This window comes from Sminthopsis crassicaudata, chromosome 4 (genome assembly GCF_048593235.1).
Source record: "Sminthopsis crassicaudata isolate SCR6 chromosome 4, ASM4859323v1, whole genome shotgun sequence".
NCBI classification, from domain to species: Eukaryota; Metazoa; Chordata; class Mammalia; order Dasyuromorphia; family Dasyuridae; genus Sminthopsis; species Sminthopsis crassicaudata.
Window position 1 is genome coordinate 354,481,496 of NC_133620.1, and position 15,124 is coordinate 354,496,619.

The 15,124-nt window shown below is 40.4% G+C and overlaps 1 protein-coding gene across 1 annotated transcript in view; it reads left to right on the plus strand.

Moving 5' to 3' along the window:
* The window catches only part of DHX8 (DEAH-box helicase 8), a 30,247-nt gene that overhangs the window by 13,787 nt on the left and 1,336 nt on the right, over positions 1-15,124 (plus strand). The window contains exons 11-22 of the mRNA XM_074261715.1: positions 1,756-1,903; positions 3,568-3,749; positions 4,155-4,349; positions 4,549-4,734; positions 4,894-5,104; positions 5,250-5,431; positions 10,421-10,561; positions 11,610-11,765; positions 13,116-13,253; positions 13,653-13,781; positions 13,959-14,155; positions 14,789-14,968. Coding sequence (XP_074117816.1) covers positions 1,756-1,903; positions 3,568-3,749; positions 4,155-4,349; positions 4,549-4,734; positions 4,894-5,104; positions 5,250-5,431; positions 10,421-10,561; positions 11,610-11,765; positions 13,116-13,253; positions 13,653-13,781; positions 13,959-14,155; positions 14,789-14,968 — 2,045 coding nt within the window. The remainder of the gene's footprint in view (positions 1-1,755; positions 1,904-3,567; positions 3,750-4,154; positions 4,350-4,548; positions 4,735-4,893; positions 5,105-5,249; positions 5,432-10,420; positions 10,562-11,609; positions 11,766-13,115; positions 13,254-13,652; positions 13,782-13,958; positions 14,156-14,788; positions 14,969-15,124) is intronic.

Consider the following 15,124-nt stretch of genomic DNA (forward strand, 5'->3'; position numbering starts at 1 on the left):
CTCTTGGTTGTTATCTTATTTCCTTAGCCACTTGGAATATCAAATTCTAAGCCCTCCATTCTTTTTACCTGGAAGCTGCTAAATCTTATATGATCCTGAGTGTGGCTCCATGATATTTAAAATATTTCCTTCTGTTTCCTTCTGAATGCTTGCAATGTTTTGTTCTTGACCTGAGAACTCTGAAATTTGGCTATATTATCTCAGAGAGTTTTCATTTGGGAATTTCCTTTAGGAGGAGACTGGTAGATTTTTTTCAATTTCTACTTTACCCTCTGTATCTAAGATAACTGGGATGGATTTCCTTTATGAAATATGATGTCAAAGCCCCTTTTTTTTTTTTTTTTTTTTTAAACTATGGCTTTCAGGTTGTTCAGTAATTCTTAAATTATCTCTCTGATTTATTTTCTAGATCAGTGGTTATTCTGATGAAATAGTTCACATTTTCTTCTATTTTGTCATTCTTTTAATAGTTTTATTGTTTCTTGATATCTTATGGAGTCATTAGCTTCCACTTGCCCAATTCTAATTTTTTATTTTCTTCTTCTTTTTTACATTTGACTTATTCTGTTTTTAAGGAATTCTTTTCTTAAGTGAGTTTTTGTGCCTCTTTTACCATTTGGCCAGTTCTAGTTTTAGGGTGGGTTTTTTTGGTCCACTTTTTTGTGCTGCTTTTACCAAGCCGTTAACTTTTTTTTTTCATCATTTTCTTGTATTACTCATTTCTTTTTCCAGTTTTTCTTCTGCCACTCTTACCTGTTCTTGAATGCATCCAGGAATTCCTTTTGCGCTTAGATCCAATTAGAATTTTTCTTTGAGTGGCTTTTCTTATAGCTGTTTTCACATTGTTGTCTTCTCAGTTTGTCTTCAGTTTGTCTTCTGGTCTTCCTGGCCATTGATGTGACTTTATGATCAAATTATAATTTTTTTGTTTGTTTTCTCATTTTCCATTCTGTTTCTTGACTTTGAAGTTTGTGTTAAGTTTGAATTCTTACATATTTGTGGGGAGACATTGTGCCAAGCTTTAGGCTTTTTTGTACCATTTGCAGAGCTAGTTCTGGGAATCTGCATGTTTTCAGTGCTTCCAAGGTAGTGTAGTCCCTGCTCTTCTGGCCTGTCTCTGGTCTTTACCCAGGAAAAGCCTTTTCTCCCCTGCAGGCACAAGCACTAGCTTAGCACTGCATATGAGCAGTAAAGTTGTCAGTCAGTGCCAGCTGCACCCAAGACCAGCAAAGACATTTCTGACTGATTTTCTGATTCCTTTCTCCTTCTCCCTCGCTTTACCATCTCTGGGCTCCTGAGTTGCTAATGCCACTCTGAGAATAGTTTTGAAGTTGGTTATTTTATCTTTGTAAGCCATCACCCTTTTAGAGGGGATGCTGTAGCTAGAGTTTTTTCAAGAATCAAGATCGTGAGAGTTCTGAAGCACATTTTATCATTGCCATGTGGTTCATTTTGCTATCACTGCTGTTACCTGATTCTCTGGCATCTTGAAAAATAGAATAATCACCTTTAAGCTTCAGAATACTTTTAAAAGGTTTGTTTTTCTGCAAAAAGTATGGCTCCATTTCAATTCAGGAAACCTTTTCTTAGTGCTTCCTGGATGCAGAACAGGTGCTGCAGGGAGACACAGTTTATCTCTGATTCTGTCCCTGCTCTTAGGGAACCTAGAGTCTGGCAGGGGAATTGAAGGATAAGCTGCTTGGTTGGGGTAGGACCTCAGACAGGAATGCTAATGGGTTTTTCCTCCCATTCTAGAATCCTGATGGCTCCCTGTCCCAAGCAGCAATGATGCAGAGCGCTTTGGCAAAAGAAAGGAGAGAACTCAAACAGGCCCAGCGTGAAGCAGAGATGGACTCCATTCCTATGGGACTCAACAAACACTGGGTGGATCCTCTGCCTGACGGTATGAGCCTGGGGGAGAAATGCAATTGTTTTCTTGTTAAAGCTCCCGAGGTTAGAAGAAAGCTATGAGTGCTCCAGGTTGGAAACTAATGCCCCTTGTTTTTTTGATAGGCCTTAATTTCATTGTTGAATTGTCCAGTTAAAACAGGGTCATCTTTGTAAGTGATTAAAACTGAAGCTAACTCTTTATCGATGGGGGTAGTGTTCTGAAACTTGTTTATTTGCCTAGGAAAATGTCTCATAGGCAAGATACTGTGTTTTTGCTGAAGTTGAACATTTTCTTACGATTTTTTATACCTCTATCATTTCCCAAATGCTTTAAAAATATTATGAACAGCTTTTGATTTAGTAGAATAAAATGCCTCCTTTAAAGACTTTCTTCCAGAAAGGTTTCTCCATATTCAAAATCATTCTAAATTCCTTACATGATATATCAATAAAAATAATCAGACGCTTGTTCCTTAAGTATCTCATCTTAAACATCAGGTGGAAAATAAAATGAAGAGGTATATGGTCACCTAAGATATTTGGTGTTTGGCATTGTCAGAGCACATCCATTGCAGAGCCCTTGTTGAGGAAGGATTCCTCCTGATAGTGAGATGTTCTGGAGAGAATCTTGTTGTGTCTAATGGTGTGCTGATTGCATCCATTCCTGGAATATTGCATTCTCCTAGGAGATAATCACCTCAAAAGTTTTAGTCTGATACTGAATTGGAAAGAACAAGTAGATGAAGGCTGTCTTTTGCCTGATCTTGATCTATAGGATGCCCATCTAAGTGTGTATATATACATATGTGTACTTGGTCTAGGAACATAAAGCTGGTCATGTGGCAAGCTTGAGGAATGATAGATTGTATGAGCATGCCATTGGTATCTTAACTGATGTCAGGAGAAAACAAGACCGATATTCATTGAGTTGGGTAGACTCTCTGGTGTATTTATGAGAGATATTGAACAAGGATGAGCAAGCATGGATAGGTTATGATATGTCTCTTTGGGACAGCTAGGGGCCAGAGTGCCAGGCTAGGAGTGGCTAGACTGGAGTCAGGAAGACATGTTCCTAAGTTCAAATCTGGTCTCAGACTCTTATTAGTTGTGTGACCCCTGAGCAAATCACTTAATCCTGTTTGCCTCAGTTTTCTCATCTGTAAAAAACTATTGAATAGCAAAAATGCATCATTGGAAAGGATGTACACATTGAAGAGAGCACAGATATATTTGTGTATTTAAAAAACATTTAACAATAACTGATCCCCCAAAGAACTCTTGTAACGGACAAAAATGGATACCAAAACAATTTGACAGAGCAGCAGGGACAGGCAGCATATGTGTCAAATCCAAATCCTTTACTTTTCTATTGAAAGTAGGAGAAAGGGTGTTTCATCATTCATCTTCTAGGGTCAAGATGACCTGCTGACATTGTGTATGACCTGAAGTCTGTTGCCATTTATATTATTCTAGTCATTATTGGGATTGCTTTCCTGGTAGTAGAAAACAAAACTTAAAGGATTGTAAGCTGATAACTAGATTTTGCAGGGATTTCAGGCTAACTGAAATGTGTGTTGAGCTTCACCTAGCTTGTTAGTGTTGTACTCTGCCCACATGGCTGCGGGCAGTGGAGAAGTGTATTTGATGACTTGCTAAATGCTTTGTTTTTCTCTCTAGTGGATGGAAGGCAGATTGCTGCCAACATGAGGGGCATTGGAATGATGCCTAATGACATCCCAGAATGGAAGAAGCATGCTTTTGGGGGCAACAAAGCATCTTACGGTAAAAAGACCCAGTTGTCAATCATTGAACAGAGGGAGAGTCTTCCCATCTTCAAGCTTAAAGAGCAGCTTGTTCAGGTGAGTAATTATTTTGTGGCCAAGTAGAGTTCTCCTAAAAAGGAGAGGAGGCCATTTGAGGGCAAGGTTCTCTTGAAGAGAGCATGTAGGAATCTAAAGATGACTTTCAAAACATGGAGTAAGACATGCATAAAAGAATACAATTTAAGTTTGAAAGCATTTTTTTTTTAATCTGTCTCTCGCTATAAAACCTGTCTGCTATTAAAAATGAACACAGTTGAACCTGGAAAGTAAAACAGATTTCTCATTTGTCAGGATGTTGTGCTAAGTGGACTGATAATAATAGTACTGGACCATGTAAAATTTGTACTGGACTGTAAGCTAGTGAGTTAGGGTGAAGAATTTGTGTTTCTTTCAGATGGAGATATTCCAACAATTTCTTAATCTGTTTTTAATGCATCTTAGGCTGTTCATGACAATCAGATCCTGATTGTTATTGGAGAGACAGGTTCTGGGAAGACAACACAGATTACACAGTATCTTGCTGAGGCTGGCTACACCTCCAGAGGGAAAATTGGATGTACACAACCTCGAAGAGTTGCAGCGATGTCAGTGGCCAAAAGAGTGTCTGAAGAATTTGGATGTTGCTTGGGACAAGAGGTAAAAGGCCAAAGAAAGCTGCTTCTGAATGGCTTGGTGAAAAGCTGGGAAATCTGAATTTTACTGTTTAACAAGTAAATTAATATCTGGTTATGTAAGAGAACTAGTTCACCTGGATACCCTGTTGTAGCCTCTTGAAGATTGCAATGAGAAGGAACTTTGGATTTAAGTAGGAAATTTTCTTTCTTGCCTGTTCCAGGTGGGTTACACTATTCGTTTTGAAGATTGCACTAGTCCAGAAACAGTCATCAAGTACATGACAGATGGGATGTTGCTCCGGGAATGCTTGATTGACCCTGATCTTACTCAATATGCAATCATCATGTTGGATGAGGCTCATGAGAGAACAATTCACACAGACGTGCTCTTTGGATTGTTGAAAAAGGTACCTAGATAACTCCTGGGGGTGCCCTCTTCTAGAAGAAGGGAGCAGGATTGGTGGGAAATTGAGGGAGAGATGATTGGTCTCATGATAGATTGTGAAAATCCTCTTTTGCTTGTGTGCATTAATATAACCTGAGTCCCTTTTTTTCTTTTTCAATAGACAGTGCAGAAACGGCAAGACATGAAGCTGATTGTTACTTCTGCAACATTAGATGCTGTGAAATTTTCTCAGTATTTCTATGAAGCTCCCATTTTCACCATTCCAGGCCGAACATATCCTGTGGAAATTCTCTACACTAAAGAACCTGAGACAGATTACTTGGATGCCAGTTTGATCACAGTCATGCAGATCCATTTAACTGAACCACCAGGTGAGAATAAGGAACTAACATGTCTGCTATGAATGAGTCTCTTCTCCAGCACTGATCTCTTGAAGAGCAAAGGTTTTCATGAGAAATGTAACTGCCAGCTACTGGTTGACTTTCCTGCCTAAATACCATGACTTATTCCATGCAGGTGACATCTTGGTGTTTCTGACTGGTCAGGAAGAGATTGATACAGCCTGTGAGATTTTGTATGAACGCATGAAGTCCCTGGGACCTGATGTACCGGAATTAATCATCCTGCCTGTGTATTCTGCTCTACCAAGTGAGATGCAAACCCGGATCTTTGACCCGGCTCCTCCTGGTAGCAGGAAGGTAATATCCAGTTGATTAACATTGCTTATGTCACTGATGTTTTTTGAGTTGTCATGCTGAGAATTGCTTAAAATTTCTGTAAGCTTTATTTGTTAAATTCCCTGCTCTCTTGATCTGTATTGGACCATCTGACTGCTCCTCAGTCATCTTTGGTAGTTCTTCATTCAAGTCATCCCTGTTCACAATGATTTTTTCTCAAGGCTCTATCCTGAGCCCCTTTCTCTTTCTGCTCTGCTACATCATTTGATCTCATCAATTTCTAAGTAATCATAGATCTATACAGATGATTCTCAGATTTTTCATATGCTAGTCTCTTTTGGCCTACAGGCCCACATCACAAGCTGCCTGCTAGTTTTTTTGAAGTATATATCCATGACCAAATTATCTCCCCTCAAAAGCTACCTTTTCCCAAAATTTTGCCATCCTCTCAATCACCCTACTTATAACCTTGATATCATACTTGACTCCTCACTCTCACTTACCCCATATATCCAATCATTTGCCAGAACTAAACATTACTACTTACACAATATCCATGGATATCCTTGCTCTCCATTTACATAGCTACCACTAAATTCAGGATTTCATCACCTCTTTTTTTAAAAGTACATTTTTATTGATATATTTTATCTTCACTCTCTTTCTCATTGTTCAGTCATATGCAATAGCTATATTTTTGATCCTTCATTCTTATCTCTTCTTTGGGGCCAAGTTCAGTGCTTACATTTTTGCATCATTTAGTTTCCATTATTGTTATAGTTGTATATTTTGCTTTCTTGGTATTGCTTTACTTTACTTGATATCAGTTCATATAGGTCTTTCTATGCTTTTCTGTATCCTTTATATTTTAAAGCATAGAATCCATTACATTCATATGCTGTTTATTTTGCCATTCCCAGTCACTAGGCATCTACTCTTGTTTTCTGATCTTTTGTTAAGAACTTGGAAATTTTTTGGAAATTTTTTTTTTCATTCAGTAAAACTTTGATCATCTCTACCCTCTTTATTCCCCAGTGGAAAATAAAGGAAAAACAAAATCCCTGTTAAAAACATGTATTGTCAAGCAAAACAAATATCCATTGGATATGGCATAAATAAATACATGTGTGTGTATTTATTTACATATTTATATATGTCTGAAAGAGGGAAATATGAAATCAGGGTGCAGAATGGGGTGTGAATATGTGAGTAGGGAAGGGAGAAAGAGGGGGGGAAAAAGGGAGAGGGGGAAAGAGAAAGTGAAAGTATGTCTCATCATTGGTCTTCTAGAATCTCGACTGGTCATTATAATGATCAGAGTTCCTAAGTCTTGTATTGTATTAATTGCTGCCCTGGTTCGGTTCACTTCATTCCACAAAATTTCCTACAAGTCTTCCCAGTTTTCTCTGAAACCATTCCCTTCATTATTTTTTATGGCACAATACTATTCTATTATATTTACATATCATAAGTTATTCAGCCATTCACTAGTTGATGGAAACCTCTCCTGTATTCTCATTCTTCATAACCTCAAAAAAGTGATGTAAATATTTTTGTGCATTCTTAATTAGAGGTTTTTGTTTAGCACTAATCTCTCATTTAATCTGCCCTTCCTCTAATTTCCCCTTATCCCTTCCCCAGTTTCCTTCTTCCTTTTGTTTCTATTTTCCTGTTGAGTGACATATTATTCCTGTGTCCAACTTTGCATAAATGGGTATGTTTGTATTTTGACCAGTTTGGTTTAAAGTGATAATCAAATTTAGGTATTCTCTCCACCTCCTCCTTGTTATTCTCAGTTTTGAGATAATTTTTCTTGCCTTTCTCCACTTAGTATAATCTTCTTCCCCTCTTTTTCTACTTTTTTTTCAAGTTCATCACTCATAAGGGGCAGATAGGTGGCGCAGTGGATAGAGCACCAGCCCTGAATTCAGGAGGATCCGAGTTCAAATGTGGTCTCAGGCACTTAACACTTCCTCGCTGTGTGACCCTGGGCAAGTCATTTAACCCCAGCCTCAGGGGAGGAAAAAAAATTCATCACTCATAAACTGGCCTTCTATTTAAACTTCTTCTCTGATCCCTGGTGATAATAGGAAATTTTCATTTGGGATCATTTTTGAGGAGATGAATGATGAATTCTTTCTATGTCCAAGTTGCCCTCTTATTCTAAGAGTTCTGGGCCATTTTCTTTTAAGCTTTCTTGAAATAGAATGTCTAGTCTCTTAAAAGGTCATGGTATTTTTTGTTTTGTTTTTGCTTTGAAATACTTTTCCCTTTTTTCTGAGTGTTTTCAGTTTTTGACTTTGTTTTAATATTTTTTATTGATAAGTGGAGTAGTTCGCTTCTTCTTGGTCCATTCTGACTTTCAAGGAGTATATTGTCTGGGCAAAATTTGGTGTTTCTTATGGAAAGCTGTTATTCCCTTTGTAATTCTTTTTTTAATGTTCTTTTTTATATTCTATCACTTTAATTTCATTTACAACTGTTCTTTCATCTTTTCCAAAAATTATGGTTGAGTTTGTGCCAAAACTATGTTTTTCTTTGAAGCCTATTTTGGAGTGTTCTCTTCTTCTGGATTTGAATCTTGAGTATCTTTGTCACTAGCTTTTCATAGTGGGATTATCTTTGCTTTTTCATTCTTCCAGCCTATTTCCTGACTTGAAACAGTGTTAGGGTCAAGCTCTATATTTTTGTCCTGCTGGTTGCTTTCTTGGGTTATTGAATATTGCATTGTTCCAGGACCTCAGGGACAAACCACTCTTTTTTTTTTTTTTTTTTTTTTTGCTCTGTTTGCTCTGTGGCAGTCTGCCTGCTTTCCTCCTGGTCTGAGCTTTGTAAGCTTCTGATTCCGTTTTAGCTCTGAGGAACAATGGACTGCTACTGGACTATCAGTCATCAGGGAAGCTTTGCTAGTACTGAGTGATGCTGCTTTAGGCTTCCCTTTGGTCTATGGTTTCTGCCCTGTTATTTCTCTGCAGGCTTCAGGCTGCGCTCTTCTCTGTTCCTGGGGGTCTAAGACATCTTAGCCTATTCCCCAAGGCCTAGTTCTGCTCCTTGCCACACTTCAACACAAGTCCCCTCCCTTCCCTACTCTGGATCTCTGGTGACAGAGATATCAGTTGGTACAACTGTTCTTGTGCCCTGCACAAGGTCCCTGGGCCTATGATGAATCTGGCATCTCTTCTTGCCCTAGTGCTCCACTTCTCCCCAAGTAGAGTGCTTGCTTCTGCTAAGTCCCTTCCCTAATGTCCACAGGCCTCTGTCTCCCCTTGCAGCAGGATTCAATCTGCTGTGTTTTCTAGATCTGAATGGAGGAGTTGTGAGAGTGTGTCTGTGGCCACTTGCTGTACTTCTGGTTCTCCACCATCTTGGTTCTCTATACTCTATTATCCTTTTAATTGATCTGTGATCCTCAGATCTCAGTGCTTGTCACAGAGCTGACCCAAGAGAGTTGGTTAATAAAGTTCATTGACTTTACTTGACTTTTCCCACTCCAGTTCATTCTCTTTAGAATTGTTGATTTTCCTAAAGTATGACCATCTTCCCCCTTCCCTTCCCCCCCACCCAATGACCTTCTCTTACTTTCAGGTTCAAAATAAAGTCCTTCATTTAGCATTTAAAGGCTTTTTACCACCTGGCTCCTTCCTACCTTTCCCATCTTAGCTGCATGCAACTTTTCCTCACCTCTGCCTCCTACTATCCTGACTTCCTTCAAGACTCAGCACAGATCCCACCAGGATCCTGGTGCCTCTCCTGTCAGCTTACCCTAGCATCCCTCCTTTTTCTGTATCTTATTCTTATTCACTTGTTTTTCAGTTGTGTCTGACTCTTCACGACTTTATTTGGGCTTTTCTTGGCAAAGATACAAGGGTGGTTTGCCATTTCCTTCTTCAACTCATTTTACAGATGAGGGAATGGAGACAAACAGGGTTAAGTGACTTATCCAAGGGTCATCCAGCTAGGAAGTATCTGAGGCCAGATTTGAACTCAGGAAGGTGAATCCTCCCAACTGCAGGCTCGGTGCTCTTCTTGTTATGCCACTTAACTGCCCCTTTATGTTTCTTTTTATGTTCTGATTTATTTGCAGGTTGCTTTCCCCATTAGAATGGACCCTCCTGGAGATCTGGGACAATATTTTTGCCTTCCTCTTTTCCCCAGGGTCTAGCACAGTTTGTGACCCCATAGTAAGCCCTTAAAAGGTATTTGTTGATCGATCAATGGCGGCTATCTTTTCTAAGCATTAAGTTTCTGTGGCTAAGCTGTAGATCGGCAGTCTTGGGGGACCAGTGTGATGCTGGCATGCTGTAAGCTGTGCTATAGCCTCCTAGCAGGGACTTTTCCCAAGGCATCATCTTTTATTAGCTAGACTTCTGGGTAGAAGAATTGTGGTAGTGCCAAGGCGAGACTAATAACCTTTTAGATCATGTATATTGCTACACCCAGCTGATGAAATTTCTCAACCTCCTTTTATGGCTGGAAAATTTTCTCCCATGTTCCACATATGTGAAAAGCCCATTTTATAGTTTAGATGTCCCTGAGGGCAAGAGAAAAATCTCCTTTTGCATTGGCTAATGTGATACTAGAAAATCGTTGCTTTCCCAAGGCACTGGAAAAATTAAAATTTTAGTAATTGTCATAGGGTCTTGACAGCTAGATAGCAATTTTATCCAAGTGAAATGGGCTTTGATCAGCTTTAGTTTTTCCTCTTTTCCTCCCCCTCCTTGTCCTTTTTTTCTCCAGCTGAGGGATGATTTTTCCTCCTCACAGAATGTGAGAGCTAGAAAAGACCTCCTCCTCCTCCTCCCCTCTCCTTACTATATCCCCTGATTCTTCTTAGATAGAATTGTCTTCTCTATTCATCTGTTCAAACCTCCAGAGGAGAGATGTTATATATTTCCTTGGTGATGTGTCTCAGTGTCTCATACACTTTGAGTTGCAAAGTTTTGCATATCTGCATTACTCTTTGAGCAGAAAAACAGTCCGCCACAACTAATTGTGCTTCTCAACTTGCAGGTTGTAATTGCTACCAACATTGCTGAGACATCTCTGACTATTGATGGGATCTACTACGTGGTGGACCCCGGGTTTGTGAAGCAGAAAGTGTACAACTCCAAGACTGGAATCGATCAGCTGGTGGTGACTCCCATCTCTCAGGTACATAGGCTCAGCCCTTTTTAAGAGTAGAGGTCAGCTCTCAGATGGGACTCACCAACAGATTTCCTAAAAGATTTGGTTGCTTTTCTTAAAAAGTTTTTGCATGTTTTGCTTTTGGGCTTTACAGTGTTTTTAAGGATAAATTTTCTAAGTGATGACATACCTTTTAAACTGGATGAGGGGATTATTTTGGGGATATGCTTGTGCATTTTAAATCTATAGAGTGATATTTTTCAGTTTCTAAAATTGTAGCTCCTTTTCAGAACTGCTGATAAGGACTCCACCATACTCTAGCCTAGCTTAACTAGGTGGAAGAGCACATGAAAAAAAATACATAGATACAAATGACCAAGACACTAATAATTTTTGGCAGATTTGTTTTCCCGGTAATAGAAACATTCTACTAATCAAATTTTAACAGCAAAGGACCATAGTAGAGAAGCAAATTGAAAAATTGTTTGTTGCTGTTAACCATTTCTTGTTTCAGTGAGAAACTTGGAGCCTCTTAGACTGTCAGGGCCTCTCAGCAGGAGTAATTTAAAGAATCCCCCTCATCCAGTCAGCTGGATGTCATTCTAAGGTGCTGCTGATTAGGGTGTTTTTTCTGGATCATATGGGCTGGGTGCAAGCTGAAAGCACTTACCATGTCCTAGTCAGTCTTCCCTCCAGGGATTGCCTTTTTGTTTGCAGCTGCAGCAGATGTTTGCACAGCCTAGCACTTCTGTAGTTCTGCTGCTAGGGCTTAGAGGCTGCTCTGTCAGGGCAATTCTCCTGCTTTAGTCTTTGCCAGGCTTCTGTGCCCATAGCTGTGCTGCAATTGAAGTCAGTAATTGCTTCACTGTGTATCATTCTTCAGCTGCTGTTTAAGTATTCTGCCATAAAGAGGATGAGAGTTAGGACTTTCCTGGTCTTAGAAATGATTTGAATGGAAGTGGAATAAACCAGACCCCATTTATGATTTTGCTAGTTGTTGCCTGCTCATCATGCTTTTCTTCCACCTCAGTAGCTGTTAAACAGGTGTGCTATTTCTTTATGTTCACCTTTCTAGGCACAGGCAAAGCAGAGAGCAGGGAGAGCGGGGAGAACAGGGCCTGGAAAGTGTTACAGGCTCTACACGGAACGTGCCTACCGAGATGAAATGTTAACCACCAACGTGCCTGAGATCCAGAGAACTAATTTAGCCAGCACGGTGCTCTCTCTCAAGGTAGCTATCATGTCCCGTTGCATGGAGTGATGTTGTCATTCAGTCATTCACTTGTATCCAACTCTTCATGACTCTGTGGACCACGCTGTGTCTGGGGTTTTCTTGGCTAAAATTCTGGAGTAATTTGCTATTTCTTTCTTCAGTGGATTAAGGCAAAGTTCAGTCACCTGGCTAGTATGTGTGTGAGGCTGAATTTTAACTGAGATCCCTCCAAACCCTGTCCTGACACTGTCCACTGAGCTATATAACTGCCTCCAGACATGAGTGTCAGCACAACCCATTTATGAAGCTTTTAGTAAATTAAGCTCATTTTTATGAATCTCCTTTAATACTTAAGTAACATCAAAACCCAGTTATTTTGAGTCAAATGAAAATGGCTGAAATCAGGGTTTGCATTGTAGCTGAGCCAATGTCTTCTCCAGCCCCTGTCTTTGATCATTTGAGTTTTTAGCATTTCAGTTAATATCTTTAAAAAAATTTGAAAAATGTCATTAGTATCAAACCAAGGTCCTATGACAGTACAGTTTATTAAAGTCTTAGTTTTCAAGCCCTTTCTCCACTGTTTTGAAAAGTCAAAATAAGGACACACACACACTCACACACACACAATTAAAACTAAGCTATAAGATCAGAATACAGACTGGTCCTTTGGGAGCTTAGTTTTCATTCTGAATAATTTCTCTTCCTTTCCTAGTCCTCAGTGGAGAGCTTCATTCGCTCTTGGCAGTGGCAGCTGCATGAGTAATTTCCCAGATGATGGCATTGTCCCCACGACAGTTGATGTTACTCTGGAGCCTCTCATTTTATTGGTGCAGAGTGTTCCACCAAAATTTATTATTTATCCTCTATGAGAGAGGGGAGGACAGAGCTTCAGGAAAAAAAATCTGCCATCCTCTCTGCTTTCCTAGCAAAGGGGTTGGGATGAGCAAAATGACTTTCATTCAGTAAGACAAGTACAGTGAACATAAGTCTTAGGACCGTTAGGGAATAGAAAAAGAAATAGAAAACATTGCATCTATCCTTGAGATTGTTAAACGCCAACTAGAGAAATTAAATAAGACAGCCCACCATCTATTCTGGGGCATGAGTTTTGAATTTCTATGAAATATTGCCCTTTGCTGAAACCTGATTAGGATTTCTGGAAGGTAAAATGATGATGTGTTTTTTTCTTCTAAACTCCAGGGGCCCATCCTTTGGCCTGTTGGCTACTGTTAATTTCTTTGGTCACCTTCCTGTTTTGCACTTGAGGAACCAAAGGAAGTATCTGAAAATCTCTGCTGGGCCCCTGGAAATAGCTCTTTGGGATGGCTCTTAAATGGGGTGATGGTGTTTCTATCCCTTCTGATCCAGGCTATGGGCATCAATGACTTGCTTTCCTTTGACTTCATGGATGCTCCTCCAATGGAAACTCTGATTACAGCCATGGAGCAGCTGTATACGTTGGGAGCCCTGGACGACGAGGGCCTGCTCACCCGTCTGGGCCGCAGGGTAAGTCAAGGCCCGGCCTCACAGCCCCCGTTCCTCATCCCTCTTTCCCGGTCAGAGAGCACGTGGGGGTCCCTGGGTGGGCACGGGTTCATTCTCAGCCTGTCCATTTCACTTGGTCACCAGATATGAGCCAGGAGTCCTGCTTTATTTCTAAAAGAAGCGCATCTTTTCCCTAGGCTAATACAGTCTGGTCCAAATTGATTTCCCCCAGTGTGAGTTTTATGGGCCCAAAGCTTAGACTTGGTGAATTGCCACCTGCCTCCTGACAGCTGTTAGTTCTTCCTTCCTTACAGATGGGGAGAAGGGTCGGGGAGGCTGTTCCCAGAGTGGGTCCTCCCTGCCTACCCACCAGGGAGACCTTCCAGAGAAGAGTTGAGTAGTGTCTTTTTCTCCCTCTAGATGGCGGAATTTCCCTTGGAGCCAATGTTGTGCAAAATGCTGATCATGTCTGTACATCTGGGTTGCAGTGAGGAGATGCTCACCATTGTGTCCATGCTGTCAGTGCAGAACGTCTTCTACAGGCCCAAGGTGGGTGGCGAAGGCCTGCATTCTTAGTGTGTCCCTTGTGGCAGGCACACTGAACTGGCTTTGGGGGGAGCCTTTTTTGGAGGAGGCCTGGGAAATGGCATTTTGGATCTGGGGTTGAGTAGGAATGAGTACCTGTGGTAAAAAAAGAGAATAATCTTGTGCTCTATTGATTGGCAGGACAAGCAAGCCCTTGCAGATCAGAAGAAAGCCAAATTCCACCAAACTGAAGGTGACCACCTCACTCTCTTGGCCGTGTATAATTCTTGGAAGAACAACAAATTCTCCAACCCCTGGTGTTATGAGAATTTCATACAGGCGCGCTCCTTGCGCAGAGCCCAGGACATCCGTAAACAGATGTTGGGCATCATGGACAGGTGAGTCTAAAATCTGTCTTTTCCTCCTCATTCTCACTGAGCAAGACCCAGAATCATTTATTGCAGAATCTTTTGGCGTGACCTGTCACGCTTCTGTTCTTTTACCTTTTTTATATCTTTATTGTCCTTCTAGTCCCTTTACATACAGCTGCCAACCTTCTCCCACAAAAACCCAATAAACGAACAAAAAAAAACCAATTGGCCTCCACCAAGAAAAAAAACATCTCTTGATCTACTCCATTTTTTTAAAATGCCTATTCTTTTGTTACAAATGAGTATGGTTATGCAGATTTTTGATTTTAAAAATTCCACAAAGAAGGGCAGATTCTTTGTGATTACAAATAATAACTAACACATAATTTTATAAACCTAATGGAAGAAATTGGCCTTAAATCAGGACCTTAAAAGTAAAAATTCCTATTTTGGAAAAGTACCTGAGTGATTTGGATTTATGCTTTGCCCAGTCTATAAAGCAATTGTTCCTCTTTGTTATTTAGTGGTGGAAGTGTAGGGATTTCCTGATGGAGTAGGGAGAGGAGTGATATTGAATGTGTGGGTATGGGTGTCTGACCAATTTCTGACAACAGACTGGTCCCATATCTTTCTTCTATTTCCCTTTATTCTTCTATGTAGACATAAGCTGGATGTGGTGTCCTGTGGCAAGGCAACAGTCCGTGTACAGAAAGCCATTTGCAGTGGTTTCTTCCGAAATGCAGCCAAGAAAGACCCACAGGAAGGCTACCGAACTTTGATTGATCAGCAGGTGGTCTACATCCATCCCTCCAGTGCACTCTTCAACAGGCAGCCAGAATGGTAGGCCAGCAGTACATAATGTAGAGCACTCGTAATTGGTGGAGGTATCCCACCTGTACATTTTTTGTGTATAAAAAGACAAAGCTCTATAGATGTGCTACCTTCCAGGGGAAGTCTTGATTTCTTTTTATTCATAGGTGATCCCTGTGAGATCCC